A 17,121-nucleotide genomic window follows, 5' to 3' on the forward strand; every position below is an offset into this window, starting at 1 on the left:
ATACATTTTATTTTATCAATACTTGTTTTGTTTTATAAAGAATTTAAGGCAGCCTATGCAGAAAGTACAATGGTCCAGTGGTTATTAACAAAACAGTTTGATAAAGGACCCCTATAACATGGTCCAGGTTGTCAGCTCTGACAGTCTGAACTGAAACAAGGTGACCGCTGTAACGTTGTCCAAGTTGTCAGCTCTGACAGTCTGAACCGAAACAAGGTTAAATTATGCAGTGATTAGAGGCATGGATAGAATGGGTCTTTAGGATACATACTGTTTCTTACCTGAGAGCATCAATAGGTATTAAGTCACAAGTTGCGCTCCTTGACTATCTGAATAGGGGTAGTCGTCTCTCTGTCTCTCCAAGACTGTTAGGGGAGGCCAGCATTTTGCACTTTGGAATCGTATTAAAGTTATAAGAAGAAGTGGGTCAAGTTGCCCCGTGTGAAGACAGCTGTGGTGATCAGATCACTGGAGCATTGTTACCTGGGTGCTTTCAGAAGAGAACTTGCACCTTTCCTAGGGGTTGGTAGGCAGTGATACCCCTTCAGGGTTGCAGGGAGCCTCCAAGGGAGACTACCATTTTGAGGAAGACAGCTGCTATTGGGAAAATCCCAGCTGCATTCCTCTTCTGTGACCTTAATTCTTAGAACAGTTTCGGGTGTCACAGCTTCCCAAGGCCAGTGTTTCTCAGCCCTGATTTTCCCTTAGAACCACCTGTGCCGCTTTTTAAAAATACAAGGTACCTACCCTCCCCCACCCTCAACACACAGACACAAGAATGTGATAAGTAATGTTTCGTTTTAAGGCTTGAGAAGCCACTCATTAATTTACATGTGAGCACTTGGCATATGGTTATATTCTGAGACAGAATCAAAAGAAGTATTTCTTGGGATTTGTAAAAGACACACACATCACATATATAGTATAATTATTATTAAGCTCCTCTAATAAAACTTTTATGAATATGGTATGTGAAGTGACTCATGGATTAATACAAGATTTTTAGTAAATCATTTCTCCTTTAAACGTGAAATATCAAAAACAACACAGGTACAATGGAATTAAAAAACTTTCTTCTGAAATAGGCCCCGTAGGGTAGTCAAGACTTGGTGTGCTTTGATACTTCCAAGACCTGGAACGTGCTTGTTAATATGGAGACAAAATAGCCTGCTTTTCTGTAATTTCATAATGACTTGAAGATCAAGGTTTTGTTCTACAGAGATAGATTAACTGGATTTTAAAGAAATAAAAATTTTGCGGAAGTGAAATACAAAGATCCTTAACTTTTTATAATTCCGGATGATGTTTTATAGATTTTGTTAAACGCAGTATGCGAGACTCAGAGTGAAGAATACAAGTTGTTCTCGGAGATTTCTGACAGAAAGTTGGCGTTACTGCTTGAATTTTTGTGCCGATTTATTTATAAATAAAATTTTGAAAATTTTATTTACTGTTCTCTTATAAGTCAAAAGGCACAATTAATATCCAGCCGAGTAACCAAATACTGCTACAAAGTTAATTCAGAGACTGATCGGGGCCTAAGAATCCCTACAGTGGTCGTTAGGGTATTAAACTGTGGCATTTTTTAGCTCTTTTCTTCAAATGCAATTTCTCCCATTGCATATTAAAGCTAATAAATTTAGGGTTTATTAAATTACCAACAAAATGCTTACTAGAACAGGAATATCTTGTTTAATGACTTTTCTTCCTTCTAGTCTGTAGATGTGGACTGGCCCCCTGCCCTGGATGACTGACGTTCATATTTGAAGACGAAGAGTAGAGCTTTCCTGACACGATACAGACACCCATCAAGCACACACCGTAAAATGGCTGTTCACCCACCAAACGGCATCTTGGAAGCCATCTGGATCATGTTGATCTGTGTGTTTTTTTAATTTGCTGTAACATCTCAGGATCTATATGTATGTATTTTGTGTTAAATTACTCTAAGGATATCTTACAATTTTTCTTGCTCCGCCTCCAGCCCCTGCAAAGCAGAATATGAATTGAAACCATTTTTCCTTTTTAATTATTTCATTTAGAGAGGTACGCAAACAGGATACATTCTGTTAATCCGAGAAGCTACGTTTTCTTTCAGTCAGATTTCCCTCCACAAGAGACATCCAAAAACCTGTTACCCTTGAGTTGATTCCGACTCATAGTGACCCTATAGGTCAAAGTAGAGCTGCCCCATAGGGTTTCCAAGGCTGCGACCTTTACAGAAGCATCCCTCCTGAGGAGCAGCTGGTGGGTTTGAACTGCTGACCTTTCAGTTAGCAGCAGAGTGCTTAACGACTGCAACACCAGGGCTCCTTTACAAGAGACATACCACCTGTAAAACACGGTTGTAAAGTTTTAAAGTTACCTGAATAAAAGTTACCGTATATCCTGCAACTAGTGCACCGTACATATAACATGCACAGTGTGACCAGGAAAATATGCACAAGGGGGTCGCTCAGTTGGCAAAAATACATGATATGTGTTATTTGCGTAAAAATACGGTATATCTATGCAGACACATGCAGCACGGTAGCCTATAATACTCCATCTAGGCCTCAAGCTGTTACCAGTAGAAGGATCTGTCACAAATCTTAATGGCTTCAAGTTACTGTTTTGACAAACTAAAATTGTCAGTACGTTTCCTGTGGAGGGAAAGTAAAACCTTCAGAACTGAGGTATACCGTAGTAAGAGGATTTCATAAGTCTTTTAAATAAGGAGACACAGGTGCCTACAACTATTTGATGTAACTTCCGTTCAAGGATAAGATTATACAAAATGTAGACTGCTGAACAAAGGTAAGCTGGTGTTCTTTCAGAGTGCTTCGATATATTATCCCGTTTCAAACAAGGTAATGTAGATGTTTGGTATTATCTCATTTTACAAATACGGAAACCAAAGAATAGGGGTTAGATGACTTGTCTCAAACTGTTACTTCGTACCGAAGTTTCCTGGTCTCTGGGGTCCTTTCTAATAAGCCCTATACCGAGCACCTACTGTGTGAAGGAGAACCTGAAGATGACATTTTGACTCATGTAACTGTGCCTTTAATTGACTTGGAATTTAGATAACAAATCAAGGAACCTACTAACAAATAAACAGTATTTTTCACACAGTTTGATCAAATTACCATTTGTTGATAAATCAAGCATCATTTGATATTGTGAAGAGGAAAAGCAGATTAAACGAGACAAATCCAAAGAAAATAGATGGGTCGTTAAAAGTTCCGGAAGGAACCTCATTTAAGTGTAATTTCTATCACCCTGATTTGACTACAACACAAGTGGCTTGGTCAGTATTGATTACTGTTTGCCATCTCAATATGAGACATCATTCATAGTTACAAAGATATATTATTCACTTTAGAAATCAGGAAAATGTTTAAGATTGTTGGTTCAATTAACAAAGAAGTCAGCCCACCACTTTGAAACTATGTCTTTCATGTATGAATAATAGTGAATCTTCAATACCAGAAAATGAGAAGGGGTAGCAGAAATAAACTTTTGATAAAAAGGTAAGAACTTCTGTGTGAATGTTTCTCAGTTTCTGGGGAAAATTTTGCTTTAAAAGAGACGTAAGTACTTTGGAATATAGTCTTTTGCACGTTTCTTTTTGGCTCAGCTTTGAAGCCAGTGGACCTGCAAGATGGAAGATTCCAGAACCTGAGCAAACTTAAAGTGAAAAGACTGCCGATTCTTAAATTTATCAGTTTATGCAAAATTTCAAGCAAAGAGTAAACATTAGCTATAAACACTGTCCTTATTCCAAATGTTTGCGTAATTATGAGACACAGCTTGTTAAAACCTAATGTGGGTCTTGTTTTGTGTAGAACTGGGAACACCGAGTGATGGTGGCACTGTAGTCTCACTTTTGCCGATATAAACTGTATCACCATTAGTTTCATGATTTCCTTTTGCAGCTGTGTTTCAATTAGCAGTCTTTTAATAACACTTTGAGAATAGGTCCTTTGCACTTGTTAGTATCTCTTTATCCCAAATGTAAACCAAAAACCAAACCCAGCGCCATCAAGTCAATTCTGACTCAGAGCGACCCTATAGGACAGAGTAGAACTGCCCCATAGAGTTTCCAAGGAGCGCCTGGCAGACTCAAACTGCCGACCCTTTGGTTAACAGCTGTAGCACTTAACCACTACGCCACTAGGGTTTCCACCCCAAATGTAGTCTGTGGTTTATTTTAGGAAAAAACATCAACTCTTACTGCCTGGAAAAGTCAAGAAAAAATAAGTTGGTAAAATGAAAATTTTCCAAGTTTTTAAGATAATTGGTTATATTTGCCAGTTATATGAAATTAAATTTAGAAGTTAAATTTCAATTTCCTAAAAGAAATTAACAGCTTACTTTGGTAGATATTTTCTTTTTTGAGCTTAATTCTTTCATTGTTAAAGAGGATGAACTGTTATGCAAACTTTTCTGAGTTGATTTTTAAAAATGGTACCCTTTTTTATTAGGAAATATTACTTTTATGATTTTTTTTTTTTCCATTTTGAAATAATTTCAAACTTAAAGCAAAGTTGGCAGGAAAGCATGAGACTTTCTTCCTGAACCGTGGAGTTGGCGATGCTTTGTCACCCTGAATACATTAGTGTGTGATTCTTGCTTAACTACAACACAGCCATCCGAACTTGGGAAGTTATCACTCCCAACTACACTCCAGCCACCTAACCCACAACCATCAGAACCGAGAAGTTATCACTCCCAACTACACGCCAGCCACCTAACCCACAACCATCAGAACCGAGAAGTTATCACTCCCAACTACACGCCAGCCACCTAACCCACAACCATCAGAACCGGGAAGTTATCACTCCTAACTACACTCCAGCCACCTAACCCACAACCATCAGAACCGGGAAGTTATCACTCCCAACTACACTCCAGCCACCTAACCCACAACCATCAGAACCGAGAAGTTATCACTCCCAACTACACTCCAGCCACCTAACCCACAACCATCAGAACCGAGAAGTTATCACTCCCAACTACACGCCAGCCACCTAACCCACAACCATCAGAACCGAGAAGTTATCACTCCCAACTACACGCCAGCCACCTAACCCACAACCATCAGAACCGAGAAGTTACCACTCCCAACTACACGCCAGCCACCTAACCCACAACCATCAGAACCGGGAAGTTATCACTCCCAACTACACTCCAGCCACCTAACCCACAACCATCAGAACCGGGAAGTTATCACTCCCAACTACACGCCAGCCACCTAACCCACAACCATCAGAACCGAGAAGTTATCACTCCCAACTACACGCCAGCCACCTAACCCACAACCATCAGAACCGAGAAGTTATCACTCCCAACTACACGCCAGCCACCTAACCCACAACCATCAGAACCGGGAAGTTATCACTCCTAACTACACTCCAGCCACCTAACCCACAACCATCAGAACCGGGAAGTTATCACTCCCAACTACACGCCAGCCACCTAACCCACAACCATCAGAACCGAGAAGTTATCACTCCCAACTACACGCCAGCCACCTAACCCACAACCATCAGAACCGAGAAGTTATCACTCCCAACTACACGCCAGCCACCTAACCCACAACCATCAGAACCGGGAAGTTATCACTCCTAACTACACTCCAGCCACCTAACCCACAACCATCAGAACCGGGAATTTATCACTCCTAACTACACTCCAGCCACCTAACCCACAACCATCAGAACCGGGAAGTTATCACTCCCAACTACACTCCAGCCACCTAACCCACAACCATCAGAACCGGGAAGTTATCACTCCCAACTACACTCCAGCCACCTAACCCACAACCATCAGAACCGGGAAGTTATCACTCCTAACTACACTCCAGCCACCTAACCCACAACCATCAGAACCGGGAAGTTATCACTCCTAACTACACTCCAGTCACCTAACCCACAACCATCAGAACCGGGAAGTTAACACTCCTAACTACACTCCAGTCACCTAACCCACAACCATCAGAACTGGGAAGTTAACACTCCTAACTACACTCCAGTCACCTAACCCACAACCATCAGAACTGGGAAGTTATCGCTCCTAACTACACTCCAGCCACCTAACCCACAGCCATCAGAACCGGGAAGTTATCACTCTTAACTACACTGCAGTCACCTAACCCACAACCATCAGAACTGGGAAGTTATCGCTCCTAACTACACTCCAGTCACCTAACCCACAACCACGGTCAAGTCTGGCATTGTCCCAGAGTGTCCTTACAGCCAGTGAATTCGTTCCAGGGATCACACTTTGCATTTGGGTATGTCTCCTTTGTCTCCACCAATCTGAAACACTTCCTCTTTCTTGAACTTCATTAGTTTGATATTTTTGAAGATTTCAGGCGTTATTTTGTAAAATTCCCTCAAATTGGGTTTGCCTGATGTTTCTTGCCAAAGAAACATAATTAGATTTGGGTTGTGCCTATTTGGCAAGAAAGCTACAGGAGAGATAGTATGTTCTTACTATATCTTATCAGGTGTCACATAATGTTTACGATAGTGCTGACTGGGCTTTGATCAGTTGAGTAAGATAATGTCTGTCAAGCTTCTCCACTTTTAGTTACACTTTTCCCATTGCAATTAATAAGTGTCTTGTAGAGAGACCATCAAACCTGTGAAAATCACCCATTGATGATTTTTGCCTGAATCAATTATAACAATGATTGCCAAATAGTGGTTTTCTATCTCCATCATTCTGCCTGTGTTTATTGGTTCGCGCACCATTGACAGGTAGAGCTTTCCGTTCTCTGCTATTTGTTCATTTCTTTCTGTCACGGTGCATTTGTGACTTCCTGTTTTATCCAACGGATTTTAATCTGCTAACACTACTTATTTTGATGTTCAAAGCATTCAAGATTTGGACAGTGGGAGCCCCTCCCAGCTGGCTCCTGTGTCCTTTTGATATGAACACCATTCTTTGAGCATGTTCTTGCTTTCTGACACAAAATGAAATACCAGGCTCATCTTGTGTTTTCCCTGCACCAGACAGGGATGGGCTATTTCTTTAAGAAGCTGTGGTTTCTTTTAGTGGAAAATGGTATTTAGAAACCAAGGTCTGGGCACCAGGTGTGCTCATGCTGTGGTGATGCCGTTCTCAAGCTCTCTCCTGGAACAGAGCTAGGGAATACACACACACCCCTACGAATGTATCCCAGCTCTCTCCTGGAACACACACACACCCCTACGAATGTATCCCAGCTCTCTCCTGGAACACACACACACCCCTACGTATGTATCCCCAGCTCTCTCCTGGAACACACACACACCCCTATGTATGTATTTCTCCATGTATGTTCAAAACTGAGTTTACACTAGTATGACTGATTCCAATCCAACGTCGCATTCTGTTTTTTTTCCTTTCTATATTTGTAACCCCCTTCTCTGATAGTGAGAAACCAACTCCCACTGTTGTTGTTAGGTGCCATTGAGTCAGTTCCGGCTCATAGTGACCCTGTATACAATAAAATGAAACACTGCCTGGTCCTGTGCCAGCCACACAATTGTTGTTATGCCTGAGCCCATCACTGCAGCCACTGTGTGAATCCACCTCATTGAGGGTCTTCCTCTTTTTCGCTGACCCTCTACTTTGCCAAGCGTGATGTCCTTCTCTAGGGACTGATCCCTCCTGATAACATGTCCAAAGTATGTGAGATGAAGTCTCACCATCCTTGCTTCTAGGGAGCATTCTGGTTTTGCCTCTTCCAAGACAGATTCCGACTAGTCTCAATATATTTACCTAATAGATTAGTCCCTTTCATAAATAACCAATTGCCTGTTGTTGCCATCTTATTCCAGACCACCCCTAGATGTTTTCTTCACGCTCCCTCCTGTAATCCTACACTGGGCCACCGCATCACCCCCTTTGGCCAACACCTACCTGTACCTTGCTCAGATCAGAAGACAGGTAGACAGGCAGGAATGAAGGTAGAAAATGAAAATCTTTCAAAAAGGCATTTTAGTACCCTACAAAATTATTTCAAAAGACAAAGTTACACATGCAGGTATATTCAGCTGTAAGTCAATAAAAAATGCCTAATGTTTCTAAGCAACCAGAATTACTACTCTCCCCACAAAGCAGATGCTACAAAAAAGAAAACCTGCTTGAGGTTTTCAAAGTCAAATAGCAACACATTTTAGCAAGTGTTTCAGAGTTTTTTTCCATTTATTATATTACCAAGAAAAAAAATCACTGTATACAAAGATATTACAAAGGTAATAAAATATTCTGTACAATAAAAGGCATTTGGACATTTTTAAACCTATCGTACCCTGATACAATGTTTAACATTAAATAACTGATTCATACCTGAGAACTTTAAAAAATTTCATCAGTGCCTCCAAATTCATTCCAGTCATTAAGAAGCATAAAAGTACTTAGAATAATAATAATATAAAAAAAAAGATTACTGCCATTCCACTCGGATTTGCGTTCATCATAGTCTACAGTACTTTCAAGTACACTCTGAAAACAGGAGTCATCTCTTAAGGGCTCATTTGGTCTGAACCAGGCGTTTCCGAATGCCTGTTACCCAGGAGCTCTTCTTTCCAGTTCATCTGAAAGCCACCTAAAGCATGCAGCCATGACCAACTTTACCACTTAGCCAGTAAAAATCAAGTTCGTCAGAAGTGAAGTCTTAGGAGACTGAATTCCACCAATGGATCCCAGAATACTCCAGCCTTATCTATTTTTGGATATATTTTATGAAAAGCTATAATGTTCTGATTAAAGTTTAAGAAAAAAAAATAGGCAAATGATTGATAAACACTTTAACCTGCCATTTTCTTTCTCTGTATTTTATTTACCTGCTATTTCTGAAAACTCAATTTGTTGAAGAACCAATTCTTGTACTAATTACTGTATGTTACTGTTCATACACAGGTGCTTAATGAGTTTTAACTGAAATTCTTAAAATTTTCAAAGTCTAACAGTGAACTAAGTTGTGGAAACAAGAATATTGCAGTGTGATAAATTCTACCACTTAAACATAAATACTAAGTGGATGGTGGTTTTTCGAAAGCCACAGGCATTTAGAATAAACAGAATGATTATTTCTTAAACTATATATGCATTTTGTTTATTAAGGGGATGTGGGGACATGAGTGGATTTGTTTTACAGTTGTCTACAGACATTACTTTTGAGATTCAGTCTTATCCACTGCTGTTAAGGTTGTGCTTTAACTAAACTCTGCCAGAATATATTAGTTAAAATGTCAATCTTAGTCTTAAACAAAGGAATAAACTGGATACAGACAACCCATATATTTTTCTCCCTTTTCATACTTAACCTCTGAAAACAAAATAGATCAGAAATCTTTCAGTGGCAACTTTATCAGCTATGGTGAGACTCGTTTTTAGGAAAATAGTCAAATTACTCCCAGTTCATAATCAACTCTGCCAAAGAAATGTGGAGTCATTAATTGACCTTACCTTCACTAAACACTAGGAAATGGTTCTGGAAGCAATAGGGCTGAAAGAATGTTCTCCGTTATCTGGGCAATAGCTACCCGCCCTAAAAAGAAACCCACCTCTGGATCTTCCCAAAGAATCTAATTCCTAGTGATCTTGCTTACTCTGCAGAATGAGAAACTTGAAGGGGCATTTGGATTCGAGAATAATCAGGGCCACAGGATATATACAGATGTTGGCTTACCAACAATATTTGATCAGCACGATACAACTTACAGTGTTTGTTCTAATGCATTATTTTATTTAATATAACACACCTTGTGAAGCAGGTAGGCTGGGGACTGTCTGCATTTAATATCTAAAGAGAAAGGCCCATATAAGGTGTGATTTGCTAAAGATTTCACAACTTCTGAATGGTAGAGGTAAAGCTTCAAACTCAGGTCTTCTGGCTAAAAATTCCCTATTTATATTTCTCCATCACATTTAACAGCAGGTGGCAATTTCTTGAGCTCTCAATAAATCAACTTATGTAACAAATTATATGGCGCTACTAGGCAGCCTGAATCACCGATTCTAAGTCTCTGTTAACATGGAAAGTACAGTTTTTCTGCAGCATTAAGTAGAAATTGACGGCCCAGCTGTGTCTCCCACTAAGGTGGTGAGTACAGGCAGTCCCCGGGTTACGAACGTCCGACTTCCGTACAACCCGCAGTTACCAACTAGCCCCTGTAAGGCCTCTTACACTAAAAACTCAAGGTACATACAATGGTTTGGAATAAAAAACAGGTGCTACTTTGCAATGTGCATCAAAACCCTACTACTGTATTCTTAGAGATGTTTTAGTGTATCTGCAAGTGTCTCTTTAATATTTTCTATGCATTGAAAGTTACACTATATACTGTATACTAAGACATTTGACTGACATTAGATACTAACCATACCTAGCTGTTCCAATTTACGTACAAATTCGACTTAAAGACAGACTTGGGGATGGAGCTCGTTGGTAACGTGGGGACTGCCTGCCCGCAGAGAGATCAGCTGTGGACCTGAGAGGACGCTGAGGTGACAGGCTCTGATGATGGAGGTCAGCAACAGTGGTTCTGAGGCGGGTGGATGCTGCAAGAGGCACGAGGAAACCTGTGGGTGCTGGGAATGTCCTCCACAGGCGGTTATATGGGTGCTCGCCTGTAATGTCCTACACGGGCGGTTATGTGGGTGCTCGCCTATAGAAGCTCACCAAGCAGTACACTGAACACGAGTGCACTTCGCTGTGTGTATGCTGTCCCTCAGAAGAAACAGAGGACACCTCTGAGGGCAAGGGTTTTCCCATTCACCTCTGTGTTATTTCCAGCACATGACACAGTGCTCCCTACATCTGATACATGACCAGCTACATGAACACTGGCACGTCTGTGCAGGGATAAGGAACAGGGGAAACGCGTGGAGGAGAGTAGAGACTCAGTCTGCCATGTAGTGGAGAGAAGTGGCAAGGTCAGAGAGATGAGATAACCCTAGCAACTCTGGAATTCCTACTCAGTACAGCTGACCCTCTCCCAACAGCACTGCTTTCAATCTCAGGGGTCTGCAGAGGGGTTTTCAAAAGGAAGGCCGGGTAGAACATAAAGAAGTGTATTTCACAAGGCGTCAGGAGGCTGGGCGTCACTGCTTTTCCTGCCAGGTGGAGTTCCCTTCCCTTTCAAATCCACATCCCTGACCACACTGCTGTAACCACTCCTATGTCAACGAGCCCCTCCCCTCTGTAGTAACAGCTACCATTTATTCAGCTTCATTTATGTGCCAGGGGCTGTGCTAAGTGCTGGAGTCCCAAAGACAAACACTGAAATGCCTATAATTCAGCAAGAGGGCTTGTGAAATAGGGATGGGACAAGCTGCACCCCTGCTAGGGAGGCAGGACCAAGCTTCAGAGGAGAAGCCCATGTTGAAGGATATTCTGGCTGCACATAAGGCAGAGGGTAACATGTCAAAGGTGGTATGAGAGGGGTCACGTGGCAGTATTAGAGGGGTAACGTGGCAGTATCAGAGGGGTAACGTGGTGGTATCAGAGGGGTAACGTGGCGGTATGAGAAGAGGTTTTCTCACAGAATGCTAACTGTGTAACAAGGCGTGAGGGGAGTGGGGCATTTTTAACTGAAACACGTGGGAAAGATTCCTGTTAGGGACAAGAACGGTGGCCTGTACTAAGCACCAGGAATGGAGAGGGGAGACACAGGAGACCAAGGAGGCAGACTCAAGGACTTGATGACTGTGAGTGAGAGAGAGAAAAAGAACAGAACAGATGTCAAGGTTCCCAATAAACGTCCTGGGTGGCGGGGTAAATGGTAATGCCATGAACGAAAGCAGAGGAGTCGAGAGAGTAGGAACCCAGCTGATAGGGGCCTCCTGGTGGTGTGGGAGAGAGCTGACGCTGTGGGCATCAACGAGACTGCCAGGGAGAAAAGAGAACCAAACAAGGGCTGAGGCTGAGAATCTGGAGAAAAAAATAGTGTCAGAAGGAATCTTGTCCACCACAGAAACCAAGGAGGAGCATCCAAGGAGTGAGTTGCCGAGAAGGTAAAAGGCTATGGGGGGACCAGGCAGGGAGGGAACTGGTAAGAAGACACTAGACCTGACAATGGGGGAGTCTCCGTCACCTTTCCCAAATATCCTAAGACAACAGTAGGTGCTGACAACGGATGGCTAGGCCGAGGACTGAGTGGAAGTGAGGAAATGGAGGCTGAGAGCAGCTCAGGAGTCTGGATGTAAAGGGATGGAGCTTGGGGGTGGTAGGAAAGGGCTTTTGCCTTTCTCTTTAGGCTAGAGAAGGCGTTCAGCACGTTTACACAAAGAAAAGCGGCACTAAGTAGTGACAAGGACACAGGGAGCCCAGGACAGGGCAAAGGGGACCCAGTGCACAAGTGGGGCTCAGAAAGGAAGGTGGACACCCTTAGACACTGAAAGTGGGGTGTCACGAGGGCAGGCTAAGCTATAAAGACATGTAGAGACAGAGAGGAAGCAGGCTGCCAAGTCCTTTTTAAATTACAAAATAAATTCTCTGATCAGTGAAAAAAAAAGAAAAAAAAATTTTTTTTCAGTAAATAGCACCTGAAAAATGAAAAATCCATTGTAAATACTCTAAGCACAGGTATACCAAACCCACGGCATCAATTCCGACTCATAGTGACCCTATGGGACAGAGTAGAACTGCCCCATGGGGTTTCTGAAGCTGTCATCTTTGTGGAAGCGGACTGCCACATCTTTCTCCTGCAGAGCAGCTGGTGGGTTTGAACCACCAACCTTTCGGTTGGCAGTCGAGCGCTTAACCGTTGCACCATCAGGGTTCTGTACATGTACTTTAAAAAGCCCACTGCCCATTATCCTGGGTTCATATTTTCAACAGGAAGGAATGGTGCCTTCAGGTTTTTCTTTCTTCCTGGTAAGTTGTAAACATGTTTTATGTGCTTCTGGGTTTTAAAGTTGTAGAAATGTTTCCTTTTGAAATCGTAACTTCTGACAACTACTAAGGGCACTTTGTTAGGTGTTTTGAATCTTTTTCTTCTGCTTCCTGAACTTGCCCGACTTCGTGTCTTACCAATCTAGACGCCATGTTTTAGGCCAAGCGATCTCCCTGCCTGCTCTGCTTTCTATTTCCAGATCCTTCAACTTAGGTTTGTATATATGGTGTCCACACAGTCCCCATTTTGGCTGACTGGGCTAATTTTAATTGTTCCAGCACATTTATGGTGTGGTTGGACATTGTTTCTAGCTAGAAATATGCTCAACATTTACGGTAGGTTCTGGCTGTAAGATAAACTAGCTCTTTAACATGTTAGTTACTTAGCATCATGACAATTCAATTGGGATTAATGCTCAAATTCTACCATTATCTTGCCATTGGGATTATTTGCTTTCAAATAGTTTGGATTAACATTAGTAATCGAAAAAACTGTAAAAATTATAATCATTTAGCAATTAAAACTATTCTTTGTTTTAAGAAACAAAGTTTTACTAATAGTACTTTGAACGTTCAATAAATACTTACTGAATGTTTAATAGAGGCAGACACGGTTTTAGACACTGGGGATTCAGGAGTAAACAAAATGAAGATTTATGCCCTCATGTAGCTTATATTCCAGTATAGGAAAACAAACTATACAAATAAGTAAAATGACTAAGAAGTCAAACTGTGGTAAGTGCTATGGACAAAAACAGAGCAGTGGTGGGTGCTGCCATCTGCACAGTGCTGACGAGGTAACAGCTGAGGGAGGCCTGGAAGCCATAAGGGAGCGAGCTGTGTGTGTACCTGTGGGGCAAGCCCATGAGGCAGAGAGAAGACCAGGTAGACGGGTCTGAGGCAAGTACACACCTGGGCGCTTTGAGAAGTGTGGAGGCCGGGAAGGACAGTGGTAGATGATGTAGGAGAGGGAGTGTGGAGGCCGGGAAGGACAGTGGTAGACGAGGTAGGAGAGGGAGTGTGGAGGCCGGGAAGGACAGTGGTAGACGAGGTAGGAGAGGGAGCGTGGAGGCCGGGAAGGACGGTGGTAGACGACGTAGGAGAGGGAGTGGAGGCCGGCTGGTTCATTGTAAAAACTTCAGCCTTTACTCTGAATGAGCTCCAGGCCACTGGACAGCCCTGAGCAGATGAATGACAGGATCTGACTTGTTTTAAGAACAGCAACCCTGGCTACCTTACGGAGAAGAGGCCGTAGAGGGCCTGTGGTGGCTGCAGCTTCAGTCTAGGCAGAGATGACAGTGGCTTGCAATGGGGTGTTTGTAACAGCAGAGGTCAGAGGAGGTGGTTTGCTTTGGATGTTTTGAAGGAAGAGCCTACTGGAGTCGATGAAGGACTGGTGAGGGGATGTAAAAGAATGACAGGGATCAAGGATGACTCCAGGGTTTTTGGCCTGAGCAACTGGGAGCATGGCACTGCCATGTCCAGAGCTGGGGAGGACTGAAGGAGAAACAAGTTTGGAAGGAAAGATCAGGAACTAAGTTTTGGATATATGGTATTAGAGCTTTATTAGATTTCTAAGTAGATATGTCAAAACCCATTTGGGAAGGGGTTATCTTTGTTATGTTAATGAGGCAAATCACTGTGGGTGTATTTTGAGTCAATCTCTTTTGACATATAAAAGAGATTAAACAAGCAAGCAGAGCAGAGATGGAGGAAGACAGATGCCAAACCATGTGAAGACTGTCGAGGAGCAGAAGCTCAGAAGAGACAAGGACCTTCCTCCAGAGCTGACAGAGAAAGCCTTCCTTTCAGCCGGCACCCTGAATTCGGACTTCTAGCTTCCTAAACTGTGAGAGAGGAAACCCTGGTGGCATAGTGGGTAAGTGCTACAGCTGCTACCCAAAGGGCTGGCAGTTCGAATCCACCAGGCGCTCTTTGGAAACTCTGTGGGGTAGTTCTACTCTGTCCTGTAGGGTCGCTATGAGTCAGAATCGACTCTACGGCACTCGTTTTGGTTCTTTGGAAACTGAGAGAGAATAAATTTCTGTTTGGTAAAGCCATCCATTTGTGGTATTTCTGTTATAGCAGCACTAGATGACTGGGACAGAATGCGGTGTATGTGCGTGTGCCATGTATGTGTGCACGTGTGCGCGTGCGTGTATGTGCATGCAGGTGTGTGCACACACAGGCACCAGGTCTGGAATTTAGGTGATAGGTCTTGGCTCAGGGTAGAATTTGTGAGTTGGCAGCACATAGTGGCATTTAAAGAAATGAAACCGCAGAGGATCACAGGCAGTGATGACAGTAATAAAGAGGAGAGGTCCAAGGAAGCTTCTTCCCTTAAAAACACAGGTGCAAAGCTAAAATCATAAACAATTCTAGGGGTCTGGATTTAAAGAGTCCAAATGTAGAGAACCTTCCATACCACGAAAGTTCATCTCAACTGCCTCCTGCCCAACCTAGCATTTCAAGAAGTCTTGATTTACACGTAAATCTAAGAAACTCCAAGAAGCCTCAGAAAACCCCTTAGGGGTCACCTTGGCCATGGGCCTCAGAAATAATAAGGAATTTATGTTTCCAATGACATAGCCATTACACATTTTACCTTAAATTTGCTTGGAAGCAAATATCAGTTAATTCATTGAAATGAATTAAAAAAAAAAAGTGTAATTAGAAAAGCTTTTTAACGTTCTTCTTGGTGTATGCTGGGGCAATTTGGTGGGACTCTTGAGACGGAATCCATACCACAAAGGGTGCCAGGTCACATGTTTCAAGAGAAGAAACAATAAAGCCCCTATGTACTATATGTCCAAATTTTATGTTTCTCCCTGAAAAAGAAGTTTTTGGACCGTCATCCCTCAACAGTGAAAACTAATAAAAAAAAGTATATCTCTATTATAGCCTCAATCAGACAAATATAAAATGCTTCTTGCTAAGTAGGTGATATTAAAATGACTGTAAAGATTTAAAAGGATTTAAATCACCACTGGAATCTTACAACTTACATGTGAAAAAATTCATATGCAAACGCGTCACCCAGTTGCTCACTTTGCATGGTGCTGATACCTGAATACTGGCCACTCTGAACAAAGCCGTGACTGACTGGGTTAGTGCCGTTGGGTGGTCCTGACTCATTCATCGGGCCGTTATCGGTACAACTGAAGTTTGATCCCTCAAATGCATCTGGCTGTGAGACAAAAGCGGCAGCGCTGGAACTGGCACCTGCTGACACGCTGGACGAGGATATCTGCCGGAGCTGCCTCAAGTCTCTAGGGTCCAACACCGAATTACAGGTGGGGCTGTCGAGATTCATGCTCATGACAAGTCGCGTGTTATCCGGCTCCCTCAGACTCTCAGTACAAGGCCCCATCATACCCACAGGGCAATTAGACAGCAAGCCGGCATCAGAGATACCGTACAAGTCGGCTGTTGGCACTGACGACGCTTCCACGGGGCCGATGTTGTTAGGGCTGCTGTAAATGCAAGCGCCCGAGGCACTTAAATCACCGGCGACAGGAATTTCCAGTAATGGTGGGATAGCTTGTGAGTTAGAGGGAAGTGTTCCTGCTGAAAAACTATTCGGTGGATTTGTACTGACTGACTGTGAGCTGAGGCGAGCCCCAGACGACCAGCCTGAAGAAGGCGTGTGCATCAGGGAGGACATGGCTGAGCCGTGATGTGGCAACGCCCGTGAGACGGACACGGGAGGGGGATAGTAAGGTTCTGTTTGACTCGAGGGCCGGGGCGTCTCTGTTGCAGCTGCGCCATGAGGAAACAAGTTCGGCTCTGTGGGGGAAAAACACGTACTTTTACAAAACTAAAAGAAACGAAATCATAAAAACCATAATAGCCAAAATCATTTCATACTCTTCACTTTTAAGAGAAAATGGAGGGATGGAAGAAACACTCATTAGGGTTGATTTAGAAATTCACGTAACTTTTTTATATTAAGATACAACCCTAAGGTACTATAAAGATCCCCAGTCAGAAAAAAAAGAAGGATTCTGTATTCATTTACATATTATATGAATGTCGAACATACTAAGCCAGGAAAAAGCACTGATTTAAAAATGTAAGGAAAAAAAAAAAGGATTTTTGAACGAATCCTTGGTTGGGTCACCTAAACCGGGGTTGGCAACTGTTTTCTGCAATGGCCAGAGAGTAAATGTTTCAGGCCTTGTGGGCTATATGGTCTCTGTTCCAAGTACTCAACTCCACTGCTGCTGTGCACAAAAGCAGCCAGAGAC

General features: G+C 42.6%; 2 protein-coding genes across 13 annotated transcripts in view; one reads left to right on the plus strand and one right to left on the minus strand.

Annotated features, from left to right (window-relative positions):
• PUS10 (pseudouridine synthase 10) overlaps positions 1-4,227 on the plus strand; it is an 89,926-nt gene extending 85,699 nt beyond the window's left edge. For all 11 annotated transcript variants that reach the window (XM_049870378.1, XM_049870368.1, XM_049870367.1 and 8 more), the window contains one exon: positions 1,716-4,227. Coding sequence is in view for 10 of the 11 variants with exons in the window: in XM_049870368.1 (XP_049726325.1) it covers positions 1,716-1,754 (39 nt within the window). In the remaining variant the exon portion in view is untranslated. The remainder of the gene's footprint in view (positions 1-1,715) is intronic.
• Positions 4,228-8,678: 4,451 nt separating this feature from the next.
• REL (REL proto-oncogene, NF-kB subunit) overlaps positions 8,679-17,121 on the minus strand; it is a 46,818-nt gene continuing 38,375 nt past the window's right edge. Inside the window, exons 10-11 of one of the 2 annotated variants that reach the window (XM_049870345.1) lie at positions 15,880-16,660; positions 8,679-10,539 (exon numbers count right to left, since the gene is read on the minus strand). In XM_049870345.1, coding sequence (XP_049726302.1) covers positions 10,509-10,539; positions 15,880-16,660 — 812 coding nt within the window. In that variant the 3' untranslated portion in view covers positions 8,679-10,508. Of the gene's footprint in view, positions 16,661-17,121 lie in introns of both variants that reach the window. The other variant, XM_049870346.1, reaches the window with a different exon arrangement.

This window comes from Elephas maximus, chromosome 26 (assembly GCF_024166365.1).
Source record: "Elephas maximus indicus isolate mEleMax1 chromosome 26, mEleMax1 primary haplotype, whole genome shotgun sequence".
Classification (NCBI taxonomy): Eukaryota; Metazoa; Chordata; class Mammalia; order Proboscidea; family Elephantidae; genus Elephas; species Elephas maximus.